At 39.6% G+C, this 27,979-nt stretch overlaps 1 protein-coding gene across 2 annotated transcripts in view; it reads left to right on the top strand.

Annotated features, from left to right (window-relative positions):
* Window positions 1–27,979, top strand: part of SETBP1 (SET binding protein 1) — a gene marked incomplete at both ends in the record, with an annotated part of 351,875 nt that overhangs the window by 306,065 nt on the left and 17,831 nt on the right. Inside the window, one exon of one of the 2 annotated variants that reach the window (XM_082852707.1) lies at window positions 21,936–22,106. The exons of the other annotated variant lie outside the window; for it this stretch is intronic. Within the exon in view, the coding sequence (XP_082708833.1) occupies window positions 21,936–22,106 (171 nt within the window). The remainder of the gene's footprint in view (window positions 1–21,935; window positions 22,107–27,979) is intronic. 2 annotated transcript variants of the gene reach the window in all.

Below are 27,979 nucleotides of genomic sequence, written 5' to 3'. Positions count from 1 at the left end.
CCAGGAAATATGGCCACAGAGGGTAAAACTGAGGGATCTGCAAAATGGGCCCCCTTTGATGTTCCCAGCCTCCTCTTCTGGAGGAAGATGATCGCCAGGACCCCCTGCAGTTACAGAAACCTGAAACTCCAAAGTTTTGTGCCCACAGTGAACAACACTTAAGGCCATTGTGGGTTGGCATCTGGGAATTCCCTCAGAAGGAAGGGAGAATTGCATGGAGGGGTGATTTTAGGGCCTGGGGCATGGTTTCCCACTGGTGGCAGAGACAAAGAAGTGGCTCCAGAGACACCATCTACAAGTATGGTGGCCAAATCCTGCCTTGTTGCTAGTAGACACTACTATCTATTTCTCTTCTTTCAAAAAACAAACCATAGTCTAATAATCTCTTCTGTTATTACCAGTGGCTTTTATTAATGTCAGGAGCCCTTGTTTTCTTTTCCTCTTTTGAAGTTACTATCAAAAGCAAATTACAGATTGTTCTGCAGGGGTCTGACCACCCCCATTTCATCACATCCCCTAATGGGATCTTCACAATCATTATGCAAAATAAGCACAGCAACTTGGAAGTCAGGCACCTGGGCAGATAAATAACATGAAAGACCTGGCTGCCCTTAATGACTGGGGAAGAGGGACAGAGTGCAGAGGTCCAGCTTGGGATAGCTCCAACAACAACGTGCATTGTGGCTTCTGGGAGCCTTTGTCTCCTCATCAGCGGAATGATCTTTCCAACCTGGTTACTCTGTGACTCTGGCAGACTTTGAGTGGTTTTCCTCGAACGTCTTTTAACTTCCTAGTATTTGACACCTCCTTCTCTGTGTTTCGCTTTCTTGAAATGGAATAATAAATAGCTCATATTTCTGCCATGATTCCTCAAGTCATGAAAACCACATCCTCTTATTTATAATATTCATAGAATTGTAGAACATTTCTTATGGAGACTGGAAAAAAAACCCACCATCTTGTTTCCACTTCAGGTGGTGGTATCAGTGATGTGATTTTGTGTGAGTCTCTCCCACGCACTTTACAAGCACTGATGCAGCTCCATTCAACACATATTGGTTGATCACTTGATCTCTTGCTAGGCCTTTGCCAGGTGGACACTGTTGGAAGCATATAAGAAATATAGGACGCAAGCTCTTATCTCAATTTACTAATTGTCTTATTGGGAAGTCAAGATCACTGTTTATAATAATAATAATGTTAATAACAGCATGCCTGTTAGGAGGCGGGCACTGCGCTAGATACTTGATAGATATTTACTTCATTTAAGCCTCAGCAAATTCCTAAGGTTCCTAAGTTCCTTTTTAGTTCTGCTTTACCCACAAGGAATCTAAGATTTAGGTTAATTCGTCTGCCTACAGCTAAACAGTGATTGAAGATGTATCTGATTGCGTCCATGAGTTTGAAATGTCATATAACCAAGTGTTAAACTGAGTGAAGCAAGGTCTGCAGAGCTGTGGTGTAGGTGCAGTGCTCTCTGCAAGGTCAGAGATGTGGAAGTTCTGGGTAAGGGACGTTACCTGCTGCTTGAGTTTACCCTGAAAGGAATAAGCAGGAACTACCCCTGGGCAACGGAGAGGAGGCCCTAGTTCAGAAGTGAGAAGGAGAATATGGACTCCTGATAGAAAATGTTAAAATGAACACTGGAAGACTGTTTTGCCACCCCCAATCCTCTTTAACAACAGGCAAGCCTTTGCTGAGACCACAGCGGAGAGAGAGCTTCCACCTGCCCAAACCTTGACCCCAGTCACCCTTTATGCTGGATGTCCTTCAAGCAAATTCCTGGCTTGACAAAGGGATGCCCTCACATAACTTCAATTATTTTTAAATTGATGCTTATAAAAACAAACACATTCCACTTATTACATAACCAAGGCTGAAAAAATAATGTTTTACTGTCAGTTTTATTAGTTGGGAAATGTAATAATTTCCAAGTTTGAGAAATACCGTCAAGAAATTATTTTTAATCTTTTGTAAAGACTTACATTTGCTTCATTGACACCTCTTGGCAATTCCATTTGCTCCCTGAATCCTGGTTTCCGGCTTCCTTTCCTTTCTTAGGAAAGCTTAAGTCAAACATGGAAGTTGTTTTTTAGCTCTGAGTTCATGGAGATTGTCCACAGTTGTAGCCTCGTTGCACATTCAATCCGAATTTTTTGTTTTCAACAGGTTCCGCAACTTCTTAATCCTATATTAAGCTATTATCTGCTTATACCCAGGGCTAACTAGACAAAATTAAGTTGTTTGCTGACAAAAGTTCTTTTCCTAAACTTTTTCCTAAAGAAAACCTGTCACTCCTTCTGTCACTTTTTGGAGTCCAGACACTAAAGTATCAATCTGTGTTTCTCATAACCATGGGGAAGGAAGGCTGTTTAAAGGAAAGCACCTGACAGAGAGACTTGGGTTCAAATTCCTGCTACCATTAATTCTGTGAGACCCTGAATGTATTTCTTAACATTTCTGAGCCTCGTTTTCCTCATATATAAAATATAGTTAATATTATCTATTTCATTGGGTTGTGGGGACTTTTAGATTAAAAGTGACACATGTAATTGTTTGATCTTCAACCAAAAACAGTTTGTCCAGGAGTAACCAAAAGGACCTCATTAAAAAGTGGCACACCCTCCTGAGTCACTTTCACCATGAGGCACCCACAAGTGAGCAGGACACATGATAGAAACACCCAGATGAGCCCATACCTGACTGGGTTTCCCAGGCCTTTCAGGTCCAGTAACTTGCATTTTATTGGGTTTATCTAATAGAAATGATATCTCTGTTGTCTCCTCAAAAATAGAAGTGCTTTTGGCTCTCAGATCTTCCTTATGATGGCCAGGTGACTTTCCTCCTGTTTAAGATTACTGGAGACTCTTTTGTCTACTCGAGATGCAGAATCAGAAGGAATCAGAGACCATAAAGAAACGCAGGACAAAAAGAAGTGTCATGCCCAAAGTCATAGAGCTAAAGATAAGTAAGCCTGGGAATCGCCATCTCCTGAGCCTCTTTGGCCCTCCCCCCACCCTACAGCTTTCCTCCATGACCATAAACCGTGCAGTAAACACACGAAGTCACCCTGAACGGAGACGCTGCTGTCCAGCAGGATTCTAAATGAATCACTGGGCCAGTGTGCAAAATATTCCGACAGCCTGAGTGCAGTGTGGCTCGTTATCTACAGCATATTCATCCATAAATGTGAGGTGTTTCTGTGTTGGACTCATCCCAGTGTTCACTAGTCCTGTTTCTTAGTGGTCAGAGATTCAATATGTGTGATTTGCCTTTAGTTAGGGTGAGAGTCATCACTGCCCTTTCTCACTTTTTATGCTGATTCTTGACCATCTTTTGCTGTGCTGCAATAGCATTTTTACCAAGATCTGCCAAAATTCCTTCTTCATTATAGATACTTAATAGATGTTGGTTAAACAAATGGACAAATGAGCATATACATGAATATTCCCAGCACACATCAATCCAGTGGTATTTATGACCTGCTGGACTGACTTTGGTTTACAAATTAAACAAGCCATGAAATTTGAATTTAGTAAAAAGAATTTAGTTTGGGCCTGTACGTCAACTAATAACTATCTGGACTATTTTTAGCAAGTTGTTAGGATGTCAGGATTTAAAGCTGTAATACACCTGCTTTTTTCGGAAAGGGGTCACATGCCATCCCCTGGCCATCTCTGTTCTGGTTAAGCTAGTTGCATAGTTTCTATCTGCATAGCCGTCCTCTGACTATAATCAAAGACCAGCCCATGAAGACAGGAAGAAAAAGTGAAAACCTCAGTGCAGAGGTATACAAATCCTTACTTGAAGAACACATGCATTAGATGGAGACTTACCTTCTTGAAAACATATAACTTTCTAAAAACCCTCACCTCCAGCCTCCTCTGGACAGTGAGCTGTCCAAATGAACAAAGCAAGAGTTGATTTACAAAAATATTATTTGAACAAGGCTTTGGGTATCTTCAGTGCAAGACCCATAACTCACTCATCAGTGTTTCCCCTATAATTCTTTGAAGGGAACTTCCAATGTACAAGTTGCCCAATAAAGGTTGAAGAAGGGAAAAGGAAACAAAGGGAGGGCAAGTAGGAATTGTGAACAGTAGGGCACGCTGGTTAAGCATCCGGGATCAAAAGGTATATTTCTACCCTTAACACAGAAACCTTATTTTTTGTTGGCTCCCTTCTCAGAAACCTACTGGGAGCAGCTTTTGTCCCCTCTAATCACAGTTGTACCCACAGAGAGCAAATCATCTCTTCTCCATGGCTGGGTGTCTGTGTGTCTACATGGAAATCCTTCATGACTCCCCATTACCCACAATGAAATCCAAACTCCCAGCATCATTCCCAGCCTGACCCAGGGCCCCGTCTTCTGCTACACTTCACCTACCCACCTTAGAAACTATATTGTAGCCACACAGGAATTCTTGCCTTTTGCCAAACATACCATTCTATTTTATGCTTCATGCCTTTGCACCTGCTGCCCTTTCTTCCCCTCATCCCCTTTCAGCCAATGTTTCCAAATTGTTAAAGACCCAAGTGAAATGTCACCTCCTCAGTGAAGTTCTTCCCTACCTAGGAGGGAAGTCACTCATTCCCTTGAGTAGTCATGGCTCTTATGCCTGATCCTGTTGTTTTTATCACAGAATATTGAAAACTAGTAAATACTAATCTATTAGTAAATACTAATATGTCTTTACCTCCAGCACTTTGATGATTGAGATTTATCTTTGTATCCTCACATGTAAGCCTAGGAGATATGTACTATAATTAATTCCACTATTGATGAGAAAACAAAAATACAGAGAAGTTAAATAAGTTGCCCAGGTCCAGACAACCAGTAACTTATAACTCTCTGATTTGAACACAGGGAATGAGGGCTCAGAACAAACCCTTTCAACTACCTTGAAATGCCACTTTTGTTTAAAATAATCATGCTGGTTACCTTGTTACCTTTACTATGGCATTGATATTAATATAAATTCTTATTCTTAATCAGCCAGGTCAATTATTTATGTTTGTATATGAGTTATATAGATAATAAGTTCCATTTTAAACTATTATCCTAGAATATATGCTAGTTGTTAAAATCTCCCCAGTAAATCTCTGGCGTGCCCCAGGTGCAATGGAAGGTAATATGGGTAGTCTTTTCAGCTCAGGGGAGATTGTTATTTTTATTTAAATTTCTTGTTCCTGCATCTTGTTTCTTCAGCTAAATATTTGACTACCCCAAGACTGGACTCGTTCTTTTATTTTAAGGGTACCCCAAAGGACCTGGAGCAGCTGTGTTCATGATAGGCACTGAAACTTTTACTGAATAAATTAATGCAAGAACAAAACTGCTTCCTTGTTGCCATCCACCAACAACTTATTGAGAATGTGGCATCAAGTTGAATATCTTAAGAGTTGACAAACTTTCTTCCTGGGGTCCCAGGTTTCAGAGAGTTGGTAGTTAGTTTGGATGGCAAAGATGGAGTGATTACTTGACCAGAAATCTCTCCTCCAAATCTCCAACCCTTTCTTCAGTCAAGCATCTGGTGGCCTCCATCCTAATCACCTTTTGTAAATATCCAGCATTTCCTCTTCTCATTCCTGACTGGCTTATTCTGGGCACATTCTCTGTGCCAGCCATTGTGCTAGGACGTGGGGACAGAAACATTCTGTATAAGAGAATCAGAATCCAAATGTATTAGCCAGTAATTAAGAAATACACTACCTACAAGGAAAGGAGTTTTGAGGTGGTAGATGAGCTGCAACTTTGGAGCCAGAAGACCCTTGGTTTAATTCCCAGCTCTGTCACTTAACTAGGTATTTGACCTTGTTCAAGTTATCTAACCTCTCAAAGCTTCAGTTTTCTTATTTTAAAAAGTATTTAATAAACCATCTACCTGAGAGGGCGATCATGCAGATTAAATGTCTTTCCACTTAACCCATCCCTCCTTTTTAAATAAAGACAAAATAATTTTATGGATGTTTTTGATATTTAGCATCTCATCCTCACCTCCGTGATTCCATGACCCTGGATAATTTGAAACTGCTTCTCCTGAAATGCTTATTCCTTCTTTTTTTTTTTTTTTTGAAAAAAGCATTGTGCCTCCAAACTTTAGAACTCCCACTTCTTGGCCTTTAAATGAAATCTAGAATGTAGAGGTCCTTCTTGTATATCTTTATCTTAAGACTAGGCCCTGAGTAACTGGATTGACATCTTGTGACTCTGAATCAAATTCAATAGTCTCTTCCCAGTTCCAGACTCTGCCAGTGGCTATTTCCCTCTCTGATCTCAAGCTCCACCAAGGGCTTTTCGTTCCCATTGTCCACTTTTGGAAACTTCCCCTCACTCTTCTCTGGATGACTGCAAGTCTTCCTCAGGTGAACTAACTTTTAAAATACTCTCCTTTTATCTTAAATCATATAATGGCATATTGTCCATTATCTCTATTTATGCACCATGCAATGTTAGAACCAACACAGGCATTATTCAAACATAACTTATTTGGGGCTACTTTGGGGTCTGGCAACAGTGACATTTCCTTAGAGGATGGTTGAAAAAAAATGCACTGCATCCTATTTCTTGAATAGAGGCTTGCATAATCAACCAAGTAGAAAGAAATGTTGAGATGCATTTAACCTCATTAGTTTCAAAAGGACTGACTCCAATCCATTAGAGTTGAGATACATTAGTGAAACTCAACTATTTCCAAATCTCATTTACATAATGGATGAGATGTGAAATGAGCCCAATGCAAGGGGAGCCGCCCAGAGGCACTAAAGTTTATCATAATATGTAAGAGTTCTTTTAGATCATTGCATTAAATTTCCACTAACAATATAACAAATTAATTGTATTACTGTACTAGCTCAAAGTCTACTGAGTGGAGAGTACCAGTGAGGAAGGCAGCCAGGGTTTCAAGGACTGTGGATGGGGAAGGATGCTCAGAGGGATATGATGACTGTTACTTTACCTTTCTTCTGCCCCTTTAAGAAATTCTAGGCACCTCTGTAATCTGATGGTGGACTTTGGCTTTATTAGTGAGGTAAGCAAGGATGAGTAAATCAACTGTATCAGACAAGCCTCAGGACATCTAGAAATTGATCATTCTGCCGAAATAAGCACTCTGTGTTTATTAGCTGGGAGTTCATCACTATCACTTCTCCTCATCCAATTCCTAAGAGATTTCAAAGCCATCATCATGGTATTAGCTCGTCTGACTGAACTAGTAGAGATAAAGATTAGGAGATCTATCTAAAGATGGGTCTGAGTTTCTGTGATTTTTTTTTCTCTTCTGTTGCAAAAAAGAGAGCTTTTCTAGCACACATTCTGTGTCTATATGTGTATGCCTACACACAGTCACAATGTGTTTGCATTTTACAGGATGATTTCAAATAGTGGAACAAAGTAGGTGGTTTGAAGAAAGCCATATTCAGTGAAGCCCTTAAAACAATGCAACTTTCCCACATATAAAGCAATGACTACTTAACAAAGGGGCTGTATGCTGAATTGGCTTCTCTAGCTGATACAGTGTGTCCATACAGTGGGCGATCTTGCACTGAGAATAATTAGATTCCGTAACCACATTTATAAACCTAACATCCATACATGGCCAGACTCCTACAGATATGTTCTTAAGAGATGAGTACATATTGGACTGATCTTTCAAAAACCAGTAACTATGCATTTATCTATTTACACATATATTTATAGACACACATGCATTTAAGCTCCTGATATCAAGCTCTTTTCTCAATGTGGCTTCTAAATAAGCAGTAATCAAAATGCAAATAAGGTGACCCAGTTAGCACCAAGATCTGTATTACCATGCAGATGTGCACTGCAAGTCTGTGTTCTAAAGGTAAAAAGGAAGATACTACAAAAGATGCTTATATTAACAGCTACTGAGCCCTTCACATTAGGGAGAGTCTAGGGAAGAATCCTCCAGAGCCAGTGGTCTTATAGCTTGGATCACAACTGCCATTTTTGGCTTGGTCTGTTTTAAAGCTGCCCTGTGAGTATAGAATAACCAGCATGCAAGAAGGCTGCTTCTGTGAAGTCTCAGAATGTAATCCTTTTAGCAGAAAGCCAACATGCTGGCCTGAGACAGTCCAAGAATAAGGCTGGGGTCAGAGTCATACCCCTGTCACCTTCTTTGTGTGACACTGGGCAAAGCAAGATACATCCGTTTCTGGGGCTCAATTGCCCAGGAAGGACTGGACTACTTCCCTTCCAACTCTAAACTGCCTTGATTTTACTTTGCTGAAGCTCCTTTGTGCTCATCTATTGAAACCCATAACATGCTTTATGTGCATCAGTTGCAAATTCCTAAGCTACCTGATCACCAAGGATGTCACAAGAGCATACTTGATGCAGTGTGCTACTAAATTGGTTTTAATTACATGTATGCGTCCTTTCTTCCCTTGTTAGTATCTTTTGAAAATCCCTTTGTTATATTTTTCAGTGAAACAGGTACCACTCTATTATCTCTGTTTTTTAAGCATGGGAGCAGTTACATCAGCATTCTGTTTGGTTCTGTCTATCTGCTCTTAATCCTTATGGGGTGTGTGTGTGTGTGTCTGTGTGTGTGTCTGTGTGTGTGTGTGCACAGGAATTGACTTAGGCAGGCCAGGGTACTAACCTGAGCTTAAAAGTATCTTTGAACCTTAAGCTGTGTACAAAATGTGTTGTGTGTGTGTGTCTGTATGTCTGTGTGTACATGTGTACGCTTTTTTCCTAAGAAGAGGTTCTCATGTCTAAGATGCAGAAAGATTAAAAACCTCTAACCTGAGATGTCTTTGCATCTTTGCAATTTTGATGTTCGCTTTATTTCCATTCTGGGTGATATCACTGGGCACATCTAGAAAATACCTTTCATCTGGTGTGACTTTTTCACTGTAGGATTAGGAGAGACTGACTTCTACATCATTAGAATTTACTGTATAAGGGATTCTTTAATAAAAAATCTCTTTGAAGTTCCAGTAGACAAAATGTTCTCTCCTCAGCCCATTTCTTCACTTCTAAATTAAGAGAAGCAAGAACTAATCAGATTGTTCAGCAGTTTCTCTGAATCTAGACAACTTAGAATAGTAAAGCTAGAATAGATTCTGACCAAGAGGAAACTGAAGCACAGTGAGATTCCAAGTGCTGTTCAAGTTCATCCAGTCAGTGTGGAGCAGAGCCTGAAATAACTCAACTCTCAGAACTCTAGTCTCTTAACTTTCATATTAACAAATTATTTGTCTCTGGTACAATTTATTGACTATAAGTATTCATTGTATAGTTTCTTTGTGTCCGCATTATGCTAGGAAGATATAAGAAAATATTATAAAATCTCTACATCCTAAAGAATTTAAATCTTGTAGGAGACATACACGACTTCAACATAAGAAATAATTTTAAAATGAAACAATTAGTACAAAGACACTGTAGTGCTAAGTAGTAATACTTAAAACAATTGACTTCTTACTCTCTAGGCACCATAATAAGTGTTTTTGTATGTGTTAGTTTTTCTATTACTGCTATAACAAATTTCTACAAACTTAATAGCTTCACCAACACAAATTTATTATATTACAGTATTGGAGGTCAGAAGTCCAAAATGAGTCTCACTGAGCTAAAATCATAGTATCAACTTCCTTTCTGAAAACTGTAGGAAAGAATCTATTTCCTTGTCTTTTCCAGCTTCTTGAAGCCATTTGCATTCCTTAACTCATGTCCCTCCTCCTCCATCTTCAAAGCCAGCAGCCTAGCCGCTCTCTTACCGTACTTCCATCACCACATCTCTTTCTCTGACTCTTCTTTTCTACCTCCTTCTTTCACTTCAGTGGACACTTTTGATTACATTTTGACCATCTCGTAATCAAGGATACTTTCTAGATGTTAAGGTCAGCTGATTGACAATATTAATTCTGTCTGCATCCTTAATTCTCTCTTGCTATGATACATAACACATTCACAGGTTCTAGGAGTTAGAAAGGGGGACATTATTTTCTGCCTACCACAATATATAAACTCCTTTAATCCTCAGTAACCTTGTTTAACAGATGAGGAAACTGAGCATAGAGAGCTGACATGAATTGCCCCAAATCACACAGCTAGTAATGCAGGTAGTCTTACTCCAGAGAATGTGTTCTTCACCTGTACTCTATACTGTACTGAAAAAGGAGTTTTAGATTAGAGGACCAAGTGTGCACGGGTGGCTTCCCCAGAAGGTTTGGGCCTAGAAGAATAAATGTGTATTCCATTTGTCCATTCATCCATCCAACACCTTTGGGTATGTAATATCTATCAAGCTAAGTGCTGGGAAATCAAAAGAAAGTTAGATGTGGTTCCTGACTTCTAGAATTTTGCAGTTGCCTACAAAAATTGTCAGAGAAATGAACAAATAATTACACAATAGGAGATAAGTCCTATTGCAGAAGTCTGTCCAAGATGATAAGACATATTTGTGGAAGGGAGAAACTAAATCTACCTGACAACGAGATATGGGTTTAATTTTTCCCAATTGCCTTTCCAAACATATCTTTCAGTGTTTGTTTTTTACAACTCAGCCCAAGCACTCTTGTCTCAGTTGCACAAAGAAGGCTTGTTATTTCTGCTTTTGCTCTTGTCTTTTCCCAGCCCTGGCAGGCTCTCCCTCTACTTCTAGTTATTGAATTCTACTCATGGTTCAAGACTGGGGTTTTTGTACCTGTAACTGTCTTCCTGAGTGGACAGGCTAGCCCCTTTCAGAGAAGGTTCATGATCCCTGTACTTAATGGTACCTGGTACTTACAGGCTCTTAATGAATGTTGAATTAATATATGCATGAGCACAAAACCACCTCAGATCCCACTGAGATCTCATTTTCCTCCTAATTTGTGGAGGACTCATTTGGCTTCCTGTCTCATTTGGTTTATCAGTTTTGTAAGTGTTTTTGTCTTATCCCACTCTCCACTTCTAAACCTTCTCTACAAAGACAGAGATCACATTTTCTGAGCTGTGCTGTGCAGCACTCAAATATCTGTTGATTTTAAAATGATTGACTCCAGGCTAACTGAATAGCATCCTACTTACAAGTGACCTTGCCTGAATTTCATCTCTCAAGGTCCCAAAATGAAGTAAAACTCATTTGACACAAAACACATGTTGATAAGACCACCACCTGCAATTGAGCAAGTAGTTCACTTTCTGTAGGAACCTGGCTCGAGGGGAGAAATGCACTGAAATCCAGTGCATGCTCCTCTCTCCAAACCATGAGCAGTGGGGGTGCATGTGCACACAGGAAGCCATAACTTAATCTAACTTTTACAATGGTGCCCTCCCTTTGCTAAGAGCTGGGTCCTTGGGAATCTCCACCTAGGTGGGATGACTTTTACAAATTCACCCAAAGATTCTGTATCGGTAGCAAAGCCTCTGTTTTTTGATGATTAAAAAGGCACTTTAGGATCTTTCAGTATCCTTATAAAAAGTAACCATTCTCTTTATGCTATGCAGAGATTATTAGAATGCACTTCTTAGAAAACTTAGGGACTTCACTGCTTAGACCAGTGTCACGTCCCTGGTATGGTAGATGTTCAATAAATATTTGCTCAATTAATGAATAAAGTGATGCAACAAAAAATAACACTTTTATTGACTTTGGCACAGAAAAATATTGTTTTCCAAATCCCAAGGTTATCTATTTCTTTTTTCTTAATTTTATTTTATTTATTTTTTTATACAACAGGTTCTTATTAGCTATCTATTTTATACGTATTACTATATATATGTCAATCCCAATCTCCCACTTCATCCCACCAGCACCCCCACTCCCGCTTTCCCCCCTTGGTGTCCATACATTTGTTCTCTACATCTGTATCTCTATTACAGCCTTGCAAGCCGGTTGATCTGTACCATTTTTCTAGATTCCACATATATGCGTTAATAAACGATATTTGTTTTTCTCTTTCTGACTTACTTCACTCTGTATGACAGTCCCTAGGACCATCCATGTCTCTACAAATGACATAATTTCATTCCTTTTTATGGCTGAGTACTATTCCATTGTATATATGTACCACATCTTTATCCATTCATCTGTTGATGGACACTTAGGTTGCTTCCATGACCTGGCTATTGTAAATAGTGCTGCAATGAACATTGGGGTGCATGTGTCTTTTTGAATTATGGTTTTCTCTGGGTATATGTCCAGTAGTGGGATTGCTGGGTCATATGGTAATTCTGTTTTTAGTTTTTTAAGAAACCTCCATACTATTCTCCATAGTGGCTGTACCAATTTACATCTGCACCTAAAGTGCAAGAGGGTTCCCTTTTCTCCACAGCATTTGTTTTCTCTCCAGCATTTGTTGTTTGTAGATTTTCTGATGATGCCCATTCTAACCGGTGTGAGGTGATACCTCATTGTAGTTTTGATTTGCATTTCTCTAATAATTAGTGGTGTTGAGTAGCTTTTCATGTGCCTCTTGGCCATCTGTATATCTTCTCTGGAGAAATGTCTACTTAGGTCTTATGACCATCTTCTGATTGGGTTGTTTGTTTTTTTGATATTGAGCTACATGAGTTTATATATTTTGGAGGTTAATCCTTTATCCATTTATTTGTTTTGTAAATATGTTCTCGAATTCTGAGGGTTGTTTTTTCATCTTGTTTATAGTTTCCTTTGCTGTGTAAAAGCTTTTAAGTTCCACTAGGTCCCATTTGTTTATTTCTGTTTTTATTTCCATTACTCTAGGAGGTGGGTCAAAAAAGATCTTGCTGTGATTTATGTCAAAGAGTATTCTCCCTATGTTTTCCTCTGAGAGTTTTATAGTGTCCAGGCTTGTATTTAGGTCTTTAATCCATTTTGAGTTTATTTTTGTGTATGGTGTTAGGGAGCGTTCTAATTTAATTCTTTCATATGTAGCTCTCCAGTTTTCCCAGCACCACTTATTGAAGAGACTGTCTTTGCTCCATTGTATATCCTTGCCTGCTTTGTCATAGATTAGTTGACCATAGGTGCGTGGGTTTATGTCTGGGCTTTCTATCCCGTTTCACTGATCTATATTTCTGTTTTTGTGCCAGTACCATATTGTCTTGATTACTGTAGCTTTGTAGTATAGTCTGAAGTCAGGGAGTCTGATTCCTCCAGCTCCATTTTTTCCCATCAAGATTGTTTTGGCTATTCGGTGTCTTTCGTGTATCCATACAGATTTTAAGATTTTTTGTTCTAGTTCTGTAAAAAATGCCGTTGGTAATTTGATAGGGATTGCATTGGATCTGTTGATTGCTTTGGGTCCTATAGTCATTTTCACAATATTGATTCTTCTCATCCAAGAACATCATATATCTATACATCTGTTTGTGTCATCTTTGATTTCTTTCATCAGTGTCTTATAGTTTTCTGAGTACAGGTCTTTTGCCTCCTTAGTAGGTTTATTCCTAGGTATTTTATTCTTTTTGTTGCAATGGTGAATGGGATTTTTTCCTTAATTTCTCTTTCTGATCATTCATTGTTAGTGTATAGAAATGCAAGAGATTTCTGTGCATTAATTCTGTATCCTGAAACTTTACCAAATTCATTGATTAGCTCTAATAGTTTTCTGGTGACATCTTTAGGATTCTCTATGTATAGTATCATGTCATCTGCAAATGGTGACAGTTTTACTTCTTCTTTTCCAATTCATATTCCTTTTATTTCTTTTTCTTCTCTGAATGCCGTGGCTAGGACTTCCAAGACTATGTTGAATAAGAGTGGTGAGAGTGGACATCCTTGTCTTGTTCCTGATCTTAGATAAAATGCTTTCAGTTTTTTACCATTAAGAATGATGTTTGCTGTGGGTTTGTCATATATGGCCTTTATTATGTTAAGGTAGATTCCCTCTATGCCCACTTTCTGGAGAGTTTTTGTCATAAATGGGTGTTGAATTTTGTCAAAAGCTTTTTCTGCATCTATTGCAATGATCATATGGTTTTTATTCTTCAGTTTGTTAATATGGTGTATCACATTGATGGATTTGCATATAATGAAGAATCCTTGCATCCCTGGGATAAATCCCACTTGATCATGGTGTATGATCTTTTTAATGTGATGTTGGATTCTGTGTGCTAGTATTTTGTTGAGGATTTTTGCATGTATATTCATCAGTAATATTGGTCTGTAATTTTCTCTTTTTGTAGTATCTTTGTCTGGTTTTGGTATCAGGGTAGTGGTGGCCTCATAGAATGAGTTTGGGAGTGTACCTTCGTCTGCAATTTTTTGGAAGAGTTTGAGAAGGATGGGTGTCAGCTCTTCTCTAAATATTTGATAGAATTCACCTGTGCAGCCATCTGGTCCCAGACTTTTGTTTGTTGGAAAATATTTAATCAGAGTTTCAACTTCATTACTTGTGATTTGTCTGTTCATGTTTTCTATTTCTTCCTGGTTCAGTCTTGGAAAGTTATACCTTTCTAAGAATTTGCCCATTTCTTCCAGGTTGTCTATTTTATTCGCATAGAGTTGCTTGTAGTAGTGTCTTAGGATGCTTTGTATTTCTGCCGTGTCTCTTGTAACTTTTCCTTTTTCATTTCTAATTTTATTGGTTTGAATCCTCTCCCTCTTTTTCTTGATGAGTCTGGCTAATGGTTTATCAATTTTGTTTATCTTCTCAAAGAACCAGCTTTTAATTTTATTGATCTTTGCTATTGTTTTCTTGTTTCTATTTCATTTATTTCTGCTCTGATCTTTATGATTTCTTTCCTTCTACTAATTTTGGGCTTTGTTTGTTCTTCTTTCTCTACTTACTTTAAGTGTAAAGTTAGGTTGTTTATATGAGAGTTTTCTCATTTCTTGAGGTAGGATTGTATTGCTATATACTTTCCTCTTAGAACTGCTTTTGCTGCATCCCATAGGTTTTGGATCATCGTGTTTTCATTGTCATTTGTCTCTAGGTATTTTTTGATTTCCTGTTTGATTTCTTCAGTGACTACTTGGTTATTTAGTAGCATATTGTTTAGCCTCCATGTGTTTGTGTTTTTTACATTTTTTTCCCTGTAATTTATTTCTAATCTCATAGCAGTGTGGTCAGAAAAGATGCTTGATATTATTTCAATTTTCTTAGATGTACTGAGGCTTGATTTGTGACCCAAGATGTGATCTACACTGGAGAATATTCCGTATGCACTTGAAAAGAAAGTGTAATCTGCTGTTTTCATATGGAATGTCCTATAAATATCAATTAAATCTATCTGGTCTGTTGTGTCATTTAAAGCTTGTGTTTCCTTATTAATTTTCTGTCTGGATGATCTGTCTGTTGGTGTAAGTGAGGTGTTAAAGTCCCCCACTATTATTGTGTTACTGTCAATTTCCTCTTTTGTAGCTGTTAGCACTCGCCTTATGTATTGAGGTGCTCCTCTGTTGGGTGCATATATATTTATAATTGTTATATGTTTTTCTTTGATTGATCCCTTGATCATTATGTATTGTCCTTCATTGTCCCTTGTAACATTCTTTACTTTAAAGTCTATTTTATCTGAAATGAATATTGCTACTCCAGCTTTCTTTTGATTTCCATTCGCATGGAATATCTTTCTCCATCCCCTCACTTTCACTCTGTATGTGTCCCTAGGTCTGAAGTGGGTCTCTTGTAGACAGCATATATATGGGTCTTGTTTTAGTATCCATTCAGCTGGCCTGTGTTTTTTGGTTGGAGCATTTAATCCATTCACATTTAAGGTAATTATCGATGTGTATATTCCTATTACCATTTTCTTAATTGTTTTGGGTCTGTCTTTGTAGGTCATTTCCTTTTCTTGTGTTTCCCACTTAGAGAAGTTCCTTTACATTTGTTTTAGAGCTGGTTTGGTGGTGCTTAATTTTCTTAGCTTTTGCTTGTCTGTAAAGCTTTTGATTTCTCCATCAAATCTGAATGAGATCCTTGCCAGATAGAGTAATCCTGGTTGTAGGTTCTTCCCTTTCATCACTTTAAATATATCATGCCCCTCCCTTCTGGCTTGTAGAGTTTCTGCTGAGAAATCAGCTTTTCACCTTATGGGAGTTCCCATGTATGTTATTTGCCATTTTTCCCTTGTTGTTTTTAATAATTTTTCTTTGTCTTTAATTTTTGTCAGTTTGATTACTATGTTTCTTGGCATGTTTCTCCTTGGGTTTATCCTGCCTGGGGCTCTCTGTGCTTCCTGGACTTGGGTGGCTATTTCCTTTCCCATGTTAGGGAAGTTTTCAACTACAATCTCTTCAAATATTTTCTCGGGTCCTTTCTCTCTCTCTTCTCCTTCTGGGACTCCTATAATGTGAATGTTGTTGCCTTTAATGTTGTCCCAGAGGTCTCTTAGGCTGTCTTCATTTCTTTTCATTCCTTTTTCTTTATTCTGTTCCACAGCTGTGAATTCCACCATTCTGTCTTCCAGCTCACTTATGTGTTCTTCTGCCTCAGTTATTCTACTGTTCCTTCCCTCTAGTCTATTTTTCATTTCAGTTATTTTATTGTTCATCTCTGTTTTTTCTTTAATTCTTCCAGGTGTTTGTTCTTTAATTCTTCTAGGTCTTTATTAAACATTTCTTGCATCTTCTCGATCTTTGCCTCCGTTCTTTTTCCAAGGTCCTGGATCATCTTCACTATCATTATTCTCAATTCTTTTTCTGGAAGGTTGCCTATCTCCACTTCATTTAGTTGTTTTTCTGGGGTTTTATCTTGTTCCTTCATCTGATACATAGTCCTCTGCCTTTCATTTTATCTATCTTTCTGTGAATGTGGTTTTCATTCCACAGGCTGCAGGATTGTAGTTCTTGCTTCTGCTGTCTGCCCTCTGACAAGCGTATCTATTTCTTGATTCACTTTATTCTGTAACGTATATCCCCTTATTTCCATGGGTGAAGTTCATTTGCAAACAAGAAAAAAAAATAGCAATGGGAGCATTCGAGCAGACAACCAATATATGAGAAAAGGAATTATAATCAAGTTTTCAGTGTGAGTTTCCTCTTGTGAAAAATATATTATCTACTGGTTTGCCCAAAAGTCAATGTGTCATGGGACAGAAAAGAATATTGAATTGAGTCAAGAGGCATGGATTTCAGCACCACTTTCTTCGCACTTGTGATATGTGAGCTTGAGCACATCACCTGGTCCTCTGTGCCTTGGTTTTCTTATTTGTGAATTTGGAGTTTCACCATCTGCCTCTTGTCATCCACAGGGATACTACAAGGGGCAAATATCATAATGCATGTCATTGCTCTTTGCAAGGTTAAAAGCCACCGAGTGCTCAACAAAACATGCCTCTCAGTCCATGCCAAGCACTGAATTCTACAGTGAAAGGGCCAGGAAGGTGACAGAAGGAACTAACCACCCCACTGGTGTCGGCCTCTGTCACTATGCCATCCTAAGTTTTGTCTCCAAGAAACATCTGCGTTTGCAATCTTAGAATTAAAATGTTAATTAAACCTATATTAATTGCATAGTATTTTCCAGATATACTGCTTTCTGTAGTAGATGTTACAAAATGAATTACGTGTGATCCCTGGATGATGATTTTATCAGCCCCTTTATTTTAAAGAAACTATGAGATGAAGACTCAGTCAGGAGTTAGGATCTATTTCTTACCACTTCTTATCAGCTGTGTGATTTTAGATGAGTTGTCTGACCTCCTTGAACCTCCATTTTCTCATCTAGAAAAAAGGAGTAAATAATAACTGTCCCACAAAGGTTGGTTTGTTTGTTTGTTTCCCCATAGAGAAAATGAGATAAGTAGATAACTAACTTCACAAACCTGGAGCAACATACAAATTACTCTATGGTGAGGCTGGTTTTTATTATCCAAGGTCACAGAGCTCATTAAAGAGATCCTGGGAAAGTCAGCCACCGTAGACCCTGCTTTTCTTCCATGACCCCTGTAACCTTGAGCAACCTGGGGAAGAGGTAATTGAACAAAAACTACTACTTCGGAAGAAACAGAATCAAAATATCGAAACTATTGACTCAATATTGACTCACCCTTAAGGCAGTAAACAGTGCTTGGGTCTCTGACCTTTCCACATTCTGGGGCAGTCAATAACCTGGCTGCTAGATGCAGCGCCTGCCACTGATTCTGATTTGGGAGTACTTTAACCTTGAACTGAGCTCCAAGTAACCAAGGCAACAGGAAGTCAGCTTCTGCGTCAAAGGAGTTGGAATCCATAAATCAAGTCCCTAATGCAAACACGGTGTGCAGGTAGAGGTTCAAGAGGATAAGTGGTCTATGAGAAATTACCTTTGAAAATGAGTGACTGTCCCTCGATAGGCTACTGCACAGTTTCAAAGAGTTTTTTAAAAATTTATCAATAGAGGTCTACAGGTTATAGTAGAATGTTTTCATATAAGTTTAACTTTTTTTATTTCCTTTTGGCTTCTCTGTCTTAATTATAAACAGATGTTGGATCCACAAAGTTATTAGCATTGTTATTTCCTCCTTTAAAAATGTACTGGCCTCCAGATATGCAAGCCTCAATACAATTTGTCCTGTGTTGGGGTTTGGTGATCCTCTGAACACATCTACCGAGTGTGCTCTCCATGCAGACTGCTGTCCGAATTTGACATAGTGATCCTTTCGCAGATCAAAGCCATCCTTGCTTTTCCTCATGCCCCAGTGTAAAGAGCAGTGCCACATCTCAGTGGTCCAGTCAGTACAGTGCTGAACCTGGGCTTCTTTATGATTGATCTCCAGCCTCAAAAATCTTCCTCCCGTGGAGAGAGCAGCCAGGCCCATTCTGGGAAGGAACTTGCCAAATATCCCACCACTCTACCACCGCCGAGCATTTGTGAGAACTTGTTTCTGAACTGTTTCATGTTCCTCTGGTCCTTTGGGTACCTCAGCATGGAGTATCAGCTGCCACCTGGAATGAAGAGAAACAAAGACTTCCAGTGGCCAGCCTGCCCAATGCTCTCTCCCAAGAAGTCACCCATTCCAGTCTCCTGAGACCTCTGCTCTCAGACAGAGTTTATGCATTACAAGTACTGTTATATTAGCCTTTGTTTAACAGTTATCTAATATTCTTGCCCACATATACTACTTCTGGGATTGTTTCCCTAATCCTTTCAAAACTGAAAAATGTCTGAGCAAACATCAGGATTTTTTTTTTCAATTTGTTTTCAAATTCATTGGACAGCAACTGGCAAAAAGTACTATAATCTAAAAAATCCTAAATTATCTAGGGTTTTCAAGATAGCTAAAGAGTGACAATCTGAATTATAGAGTGTTTTAAGTGTCATCTTATTACTTTTAACTTATTCTATACCATAAACACTTGAGTAGCAAGGTACACCCGATAGAGGTGTGATCAGATCTGCTTTAAGGGAATGATGTGGATTGTGAACATTTGCATGAAAAGGAGTACAACTAAAATGGCTTGAAATCACTGTGTTCCCAAGTGAGAGTTAAATATCTGCCTGCTAATCCTGTTTATGGTTCATTCCCTGCACATATAATAATATGAGCAAAGAACTCCCTGTCCCACCTGTGTCCACAGGTACAAAGAGGACAGACAGATCAGGGAGTTTTTCCAAAGGAGCTGTTATCCAATAGAACTCTGGCAGCTTAGAGTCCCGGAGGTGGGCTGTGCAAAGGACGACTGCATCCATTTGACAGGAACAGGACCACGGTGGCGTGGAGTACCACGGTGGGGAATTCTTATCAGACTCACGCCTGCTGTCCCATTGCAGATTTGTTAGCAGCCCACTATTCTAGCACATCAGTCAGTCTACCCAGATGACCATACTGTGATAGACTTCTAGATTCTTTCCAAACTATGTTTATTTTGTTAATGGAAAAAGAGTTTAATATATGTTTGTGGTTTAAAAAATATTAACAATAAAGAAGGCTAAGGAGCAAAAGTAAAAACTCCCTCACTAATCTTCCCTGTGCTCTCCTTCCTCAGAATAACCATGGTTAACTATTTGGATGTATCTCCTTGCAGAAGATTCTGTTTGCATTTTACATATACTACATGTGTATACCTTGCGTATTCCTGGCACACCTGCATATTTTACAAGCGGGCATCATCCGGGGATCATGTACGTGTTTGCTGCACCTCCTGATTTCTTGATGGTTGTGCCTTGCGGTCTCTCTGTCATAGAATTTGATGTTTGTCCACTCCCATAGTCAAACGCTATGAAATATGAAATCAAAAAAGAAAAATTGTATTTTTATTTACAACACGTCAAGTGGAGGTTTCAGAGATCGGGATGGAGAGTAGGAGGAAGGTAGTAGACAGTAAATGAAAGTGTCAGCATTTCTTCCTTAGGTGGTTACAGGTGCCTTTTCCAGGTGTGATATAGGCCCTCTGTGTCCTCAGTGTGAAGCATGCTGTTGGTAGACCAGGTCATGGGCAGAAGTTGGAAGATGGTAAGGTAGACCAAGATGATCCCTGAGTTTAGCGTCTGGCTGCTTGAAAACTTCGAGCTCTGACATTAAGAGCTGTATGAGTTTAGTCAGTTATCTCTTAACATCTCAGAAATATGTTGTCCTCATCTATAAAAGTAAGAAAAGAGTAACCTCCACACTACATGTTTCACAGGGCTGCCGTTAGGCCAAAGTGAGCAGATCTCACTGGAGGTGAGCTGTTACTATAGGAGGGACCAGTGTCACTCAAGTTGGTTAAGATGGGAAAAAAGGTCAGGAACTACCGTGATACGGCCTGTTTCATGTTATTGCTATCAGTGGCATGTAGCCAACAAATAAAGAAATTCTGAGTAGATGACCATTTGACATGGATTCAGACACCTGCAGCTTCTGAACTTATGTTTGGATGAGTTGGAGAGTGACTTTTTTTGCAGCTAGTGATGTAGAAGGTGTCCAGAAATCCTTGGTCATGTCAGGGAAGAAAACTGAGCCTTTGTTGGCTGGTTTCCGTTTGGTCTGAGGAGCAGGTTATAATAGTGATAGCAGTATAATAGGAATAATCATAATAGGAAACAATTATATAGCATGAACTATGTGCCAGACACTGTTCTAGGCCCTTTATTTTGATTGATCATGGATGCCCCCAACCACCCCTATGAGGTAATGCAGTTCCATCCCATCTGCACAGTTAAGGAAGCTTGAAGCTTGGAGAGGTTAAGTAACTTGCTCATGATCACACAGTTGAAAAGTAAGAGGGCCGGGATTTGAGCCCAGCAAACAAGGCTCCAGAACAGTTCTTATAATGTGTTATGTAGTAAGTTTCCAGGCCCTTTCAGAGGCACCTCATAAGAGTCTACCCAGGCTTTTCAGCATCAAAAAATTGTAACTATTATGACCAGACACTCAAAGGCCCCCAGGTTCAGCTTACTTGGCCCAGTCACTGTTGTGACACACCAGTCCCTACAGGGCATCTCCTGCCTCCAGAAGGCCGGCCTCTTGTCTGAATCATCTTCATTCCTCACCCATGACTTAGCAGACACTCTTCTCAGCACTGGGAATGCCTTTCCTTCGACCTTGCTGCTCTAGCATGAACTCTGGGAAGGCTTTCCTTACTTCTTCCCACACGAATCCCTGCCTCCTGAGAACTCCCCAGGCACTTGTAATGAGTAACACACAGGCCTGCCCATACTTGTTGCCCAGTTTTTCCTTTTCATTCAGTCTTGTCTTCCTTGCTGGATGAGATGAGAAGCCTCACTAGGGTGGGGTCAACTTCTCCCCTCCATGCTCTGCACACCAAAACCTCTGTAAAGACAGGCTTCTTGATCCATGGAAGGTAAAGCATGCATGATGGCTTACACTGCTTCATTAGGCCTGTGCCCCGACCCCCACTTTCAGGCAGGCCACCTGGAATGTTGTCACCACTAACCTCAGCCACAAAACCAAAACCAGTCATGCTGCTAATTTGTTTTGTTTTGTTTCCTTTAAACATTCTAAAATGTCATTCTTGCACCAGAAGGAGGTCAGATCATTTGATGATTTCTTCAGGTCACTTTCAGATTTTATGTTGTCTGTCTTCCTATTTCTTTAAAGTAACTGCAGGCTTTGGGGTTATTTTTTTTAGGGATTCCAAGTCCCCACTTAAAAGTGGACCAAACAGCAGCACATAGTAAGAATGAGGGCTCAGCGTCCACTATGATGACCAGGAAGAAGCCAGCTGCAGTGGACAGTGTTGCAATCCCACCAGCCCCAGTGTTATCTCTCCTTGCTGCATCTGCAGCAACATCAGATGCAGGTGAGCACTTCACATGCTTTGGGTTCACCCCAGGGAAGGTGGGCATGGAGAAGGCCCTCCAGGAATGTGCTGCTGCTAAGTACAGGTAAGAGTTCTCTCTTCAGCCAACCTCCTACAGACACTGAGCATGTGAGCTGTTTCAGCATTGGAGTTTTCAAGTGGGAGAAGGTCTAAGAAAGGAAGGAGATCATCTCAGAACCTAGAGGCAAAGGTCAGTGAGTAGTAGTAACAGTATTAATTACTCTTTATCAAGGCTTAGTAACTTCTAGTCTCTGCATATAGGACCTTATATATCTCATGTAACTCATAAAATAACTGTGAAATAAGTACATGTGTCTCCATTCCAGAAGAGGAAGCTAATGGGAAGGAAACTTGCCCCGGGAACCTGTGGACACTCAGAATTCCAACTCAGATCCAAGACCCATGCTCTCAACCACTGCATTTCACTACCTCCTGTGCTCACCATGGTTGAGAGATGGTAATCAGAGTTTCCCTGAGGACTTGATTCATTCTAGCTCATGATATCATGAATTCCTCAATAGTCACCAGACTCCTCACTGGCAGTTTATAGAGTACAAGCGCCTTACTCAGACATCCCATATGCTCTGCCTTCCGCTACTCCCCACATCACCTCCCAGCAGTCCCGCGCACCAACCCCAGTTTGCCGCGCTCATCCCTACTGCCAGGAAGGAAGGCCTTGTACTTGGCTTAACACCTTTCTTTAGGACAGCCTTACTCGGTTCCTATTCACATCCCACAGATCTTCAAGGCCCAGGGAGTCACACCTCCTCTGAATGCCTGTAGCATCCAGTGTCTCTGCCATGCATTTACCACCCACTTGTAGACTACATGAGAAGTGCTTCTATTTAACTTCTTCTCTCTCATGACAGAATTGTTTGTACATCAGAGATAGAATCCATGATTTAGATTCTTGCTATCTTCATGGCACACAGAGTGATGGCACATTCCATAAAATGTGTTGAATTGATGCACTGGTAAATGTTAAGCATATTGCAGTATTTACAAATGCCTATTATGATTAGAAGCCCAAGAAGACACTCGTTATTGATATTCACCTAAACTTATCTTCTAATTCAGCAGTTTGCTTTAAGCAGAGAACTCAGCTACATACCTACCTCCTTCATGGAGACCATTGGTAATTAGAAAATGAGCCCAACTGAAATAACAGAAAGAACTATTTGGAATGACACTTCCCAAACTGAGTTTCACAAAATATTGGTAGGTGTTTTGGGATAGATGTTTTCATAGTTAGGTGAGTGTGAGGAATGCTACACTGCATCTGCTTCCTTTCTGCAGGGTTTTTCTGAGCTTTTAATTGACCGATGTGCATTGTGAGGTTCCAGGAGGGTGAGACACAGAACTTCATGGTCTTACCTGACCACAAAACTCATTTTTTTGACAATAGCTCTTAAAATCTCTTGGAAGTGGTATTCTTCCCAGGCACTTGGGAAATCTTGCTCTGAAGAAACGGGATCATCTCTCAAATATGATCAAGAATATTAACATCTTTCACATGCTAGGTGTGAAATGAAAAGTTTTTTATGGAAATGCCAGGTAAACGATGCCAGCAATGAGAACAAGGAGAGGTCCTAGAAGGAGAGTCACAGAGGAAAAGGGAAGAAGCTGCCCCTGAGACTTGCAGCACCTTTATGGGAGGGCATCTGTGGAGGGAGTCCGAGAAGTGGGCACTGCTGGAACTCTGGGAATTCATCACTTGTTTGGAGCGAAAGATTTGGGCCAAGGTCTGCATACCCACCCAGATAACTGCTTGCTCGACCCTGTCGGTTAAGCTCTGGAGGCCTCCCTTAGCCTCCCTTTATGGATTTAAAAGTTAGCCTGCATGTTTCCGCCTTCGCTTGCCAAGCACAGATATTTCCCAGAGGCAAAAGACAGGTGATCCCCTATTTTCCTTCCCTGAACTCTTTCCATGCTGTGTGAGAGAACACATTCTTGGGATCCCAAGCTTCTACGGGCTTGCCTTCTCTATTTGCGTCCAATAATTTACAAATATGCCAAATGGGCGTAGAAACAGGTGGATATTAAACTTTTAAACCTGCCTCTCTGGTAATCAGAGCTGAGCCAAAGCTCTCCTGTTTCAGGATGTAGGAATGGGCTGTTTATTTTTGGCAATGCTCAAATGAGACCCTCATGAGAGTTTCACAGGTTTGGTCCATTTCCGGGTCTTAGGCTGCAGAGCAGAACTTTTGTGGGAAAACAGGCTAAAGATCTACTCCAGGTGCTGAAGGCCAGACCTTCCTGAGATTCCACTCCCCACAGACAAACGTCTTCCCACAAACCTAAGAGAGTTAGGGTCGAACAGCCTGGGCTCATGCCCAATACCCTGTTTCACACGTGAAGAAATTGATGCTTCTGAGATTCAGAGATTTGCCTGAGGTCATGCAGTTGGATTGGAACCCAAATTTCTTGATTTACTGCCTGATTTCCAGTGGAATCTCATTTCTATCATAGGCCCAACAGTAGCAAAGGCAGATTTCTTTCTCCCTAATTATGGACTCCTACTTCTTTTAGAGAACAGTGAGTGAAACTCATAGTGTGAGGCTTTAAGCAAAGTCAGGCATACAGAAGGCAGCTAATAAATAGGTTCTGGGTTTGATTTCATTCAGTTGGGTGCGTGTACATTAGTCATGCATATTTCTGATGAGACAACTCACTTAACTGTTGTTTTCTTTAGAGTCCCATCTTTCACTATAAGTAAGGTAATTTAGAATTACTTCTGGCCATATAAAGAAATCAACTTAATTTTCAATAGGTCGTCATTTCTACAGAGTGGTTTTGAAGACTCAGACAAGTGCAGAGAAGGTAAAGGAAAGAAGAGTAAAATTAAGTGGCTTATAAAGCAAAATTAATTTAAGAAATCATTTATTGAGTTTTTTTTTTTGGCCACGCCGCACGACATATGGGATCTTAGTTCCCCGAACAGGGATCGAACCTGTGCCCCCGACAGTGGAAGTGCGGAGTCCTAACCACTGGACTGCCAAGGAATTCCCTATTGAGTTTTTTAAATACTAAAATAATTCAATTAATTTGAAATTACTTTTATTTTAAAATAATGGAAACTAAGGTATCTAGTACAGTTCCTGACACATAGTAGATGCTCAATAAATAATCACTAAGTGAAATGAATGCTTACGAGGCAGTAGCTGTGTGTTTATTCTGTACCAAACAAGATGGGAGACATCTGAGAAAAACATGCTTGATATTAGAACTGCTTAACAAGCAAATGGAAAAATCTTTGACAGACATGTGGAGCGGTCAGTAAATACTTGCCAAATAATTGATCAGTCTATATCCTAATGGTATTTTTTCAAACAGGTAATCTTTGGTAAAAGAAAAAAAAAGGAACCTTTCCCACCTTATTTTATAAACATTATAATGTGGAAGAAATGAATGTGGGTCAAAGGCTTAAAAATATGTCTTTTTCTAGCTCGTGCATGTGTGTGTATGTATATTTTTGTTTGTTTAAGGCAATTTTTTAGCTTCTCCGAGTCTGAAAGTCATGCTGATTATGAAGTTATTGATTTGGAGGAAGACACAGAAGAGGAGCTGAAGGAGAGGGTGGCCAGACTGAGAACATGTCAGTCTGTGAGCTACTGGGAGGGAGGGAAGGCACTGGCTGCCACTGGTGCTCAAGCAGTTCAGCCTTCGTGATCCAACTGCTCAATAGCCATTGATCAGCTGCAGTCCCCTGGCACAACAAAGGAGGTCTGGTTCAAGGGAGCACTGCATCATTATTGTGAGTAATTAGGGCTAATGCAGTGAAAGCTTCAATAAAGTTTGTTCAAAATGATGCATACTTTGAAATAACTTCCATTGCACTGTCCCAATAATGACTGAATAACCACACCAGATAATCTGTACCTGAATAAGTCAGCCTTATTTTTCTGATCTTCTACACGCTGAACTAACTTCTCAGGGAGGTTATACGATATGTAGAGAGTGCATGATTTTACTACTGAAACATGCCCCCCACTCACACTTTGTATTAATATTTAAGATGAGACTATATTATTAAGTAAATTACAAATTTTGTAGGAACTTCATAAAACACCAAGAAAAAAAAATTTCTTTGGTTCTGCAACTGAAAAGTCTAGAGTAGTAGTAATGGAAATGCAAGCAAACAGGAAGGCATTTCTTTCTTGTTTTCTCTCTTTCTCTCTCTATCTCTCTCTCTCTCTCTCTCTCTCTCTCTCACACACACACACACACACACACACACACACACTGATAGTCTCTCATCTTAAATCCAAGTAGGAAAAAAGATATGTATCAGGGTTGCTATCACCAAATCTCACCTGCTCAAGGTGTAGCACTGTTAGAGATGACAAGGGCAGCAGAGGGAGCACAGCTCTTATAGTTTGTATCTGTTTCGTACCAAGGCTAATATATTATTCTCTCAAACTGTGTCATCTGCCCTGTTTAAAACTATCAGAGCAAGTGAAAATGTTTAAATTTCACAAGTCAGACATTTTGCTTCTAAAAGCAAAGACATATTAGGTAAACCATTTCGTTATTAAACCAAACTATCAGCCCCATCAGAACTGGCTGTTACCTGTAATCAAGATGCTAGACTTTAAGCTTGAAAAATTACCTGTACAAATTAAGAATGAATTCTTAATTCTAATGAAATCCAGCATTCTAGTAGCTGGAGCAAAAAATGATCACGAAAATTGCTTCTAACTCCCAAATTCTAGGATGCCTGACTTTTCTGTTAACCAACCGCCATTTATGGAGAGGGACCCAAAAAGATGAAATGATATCCAGGTACAAATGCAAAAAGCAGTGAACAGGAATTTCAGAACTGTAAAGTAATTTATTTATTTTTTGTCCTGTATGGTATCATGATCTGAAGTTCCTAACCAAAATAATGGGTCGATTCAGCCAAAAGTCTTGTCTTTCCAAAAGAACCAAAATAGAGCAAATAAATGTGCAAGTTAATAGGATTTGAAACATCCAAGAGCTATAAGTATACAAACCAAAGAAGTCATCGAGTTGTAAAATAAATTTCTCTAAGTCCAGATTAATCACTTAAAATATGCAGTAGGAAAAGTTCAAAAAGATCTAGAGAAAATAAAGCTTTACTTTAAAAACAAATCATTCAAATTTTCTGAAAAGTGCTACCTACCGGCCCATGTTGAAGCAGCACAGAATCACTCTGCCTAGCGAGCTCTACTGAACACGAGGTTCTTGATGAGCTCTCTCGCTTTGGCTTTGGGCCATGAAGAGATCCAGCAGGGTTGCAAACTTCCATGCTTCCCTGAAGACCCCATCACACCAAAGGCCTTCTGAAAACCTTCCAATTTTTTTGCCCGAAAAGGAGAAAATAAGCTCTTTTCTGATTTAAACTGGACATTCTGGAAAAGCTGAGCTGTTCCGTGGCTAAGGCTGTAAACATCCCCAAGAAGCACCAAATTCTCCGGAATCTGGGCCCATCTTCTTGGAAATGTCAGTCAGCACCAAACTCCTTTGGAATCCCCACTGTCAGAGTGGAATTTGCAAAAAACTAAAAACTCATGTCAAGGATTCATTCAATTCTTTAATGAGGAAACCAACATGGTGATAAAGCTGGTCCAAAAAGAATTAGAACTAGAAGAAAAGGGCATTACAGGAATGTAGGCATTGGAGAAAGAATGCCAAGCAAGATTGTTCAGTTAATGTCCTAATGGACAATAAAACCATAACCTCTGGGCTTATCTTTTCTACTGGAAAGGAATCATTTGCATATTTTCTGGGCAAAAATCTACAAGTTAATATATTACCTGGCAGAATCTGGGGCTTAATTAGTAGTGGATAGTGAATCCCCTGTAAGATGGCACTAAGACTCCACAAGGACA

This window comes from Leucopleurus acutus (assembly GCF_964270905.1).
Source record: "Leucopleurus acutus genome assembly, chromosome: 13".
Taxonomy (NCBI): Eukaryota; Metazoa; Chordata; class Mammalia; order Artiodactyla; family Delphinidae; genus Leucopleurus; species Leucopleurus acutus.
The sequence above is the reverse complement of the archived record's forward strand: the minus strand, read 5'-3'. Positions and strand labels throughout refer to the sequence as shown.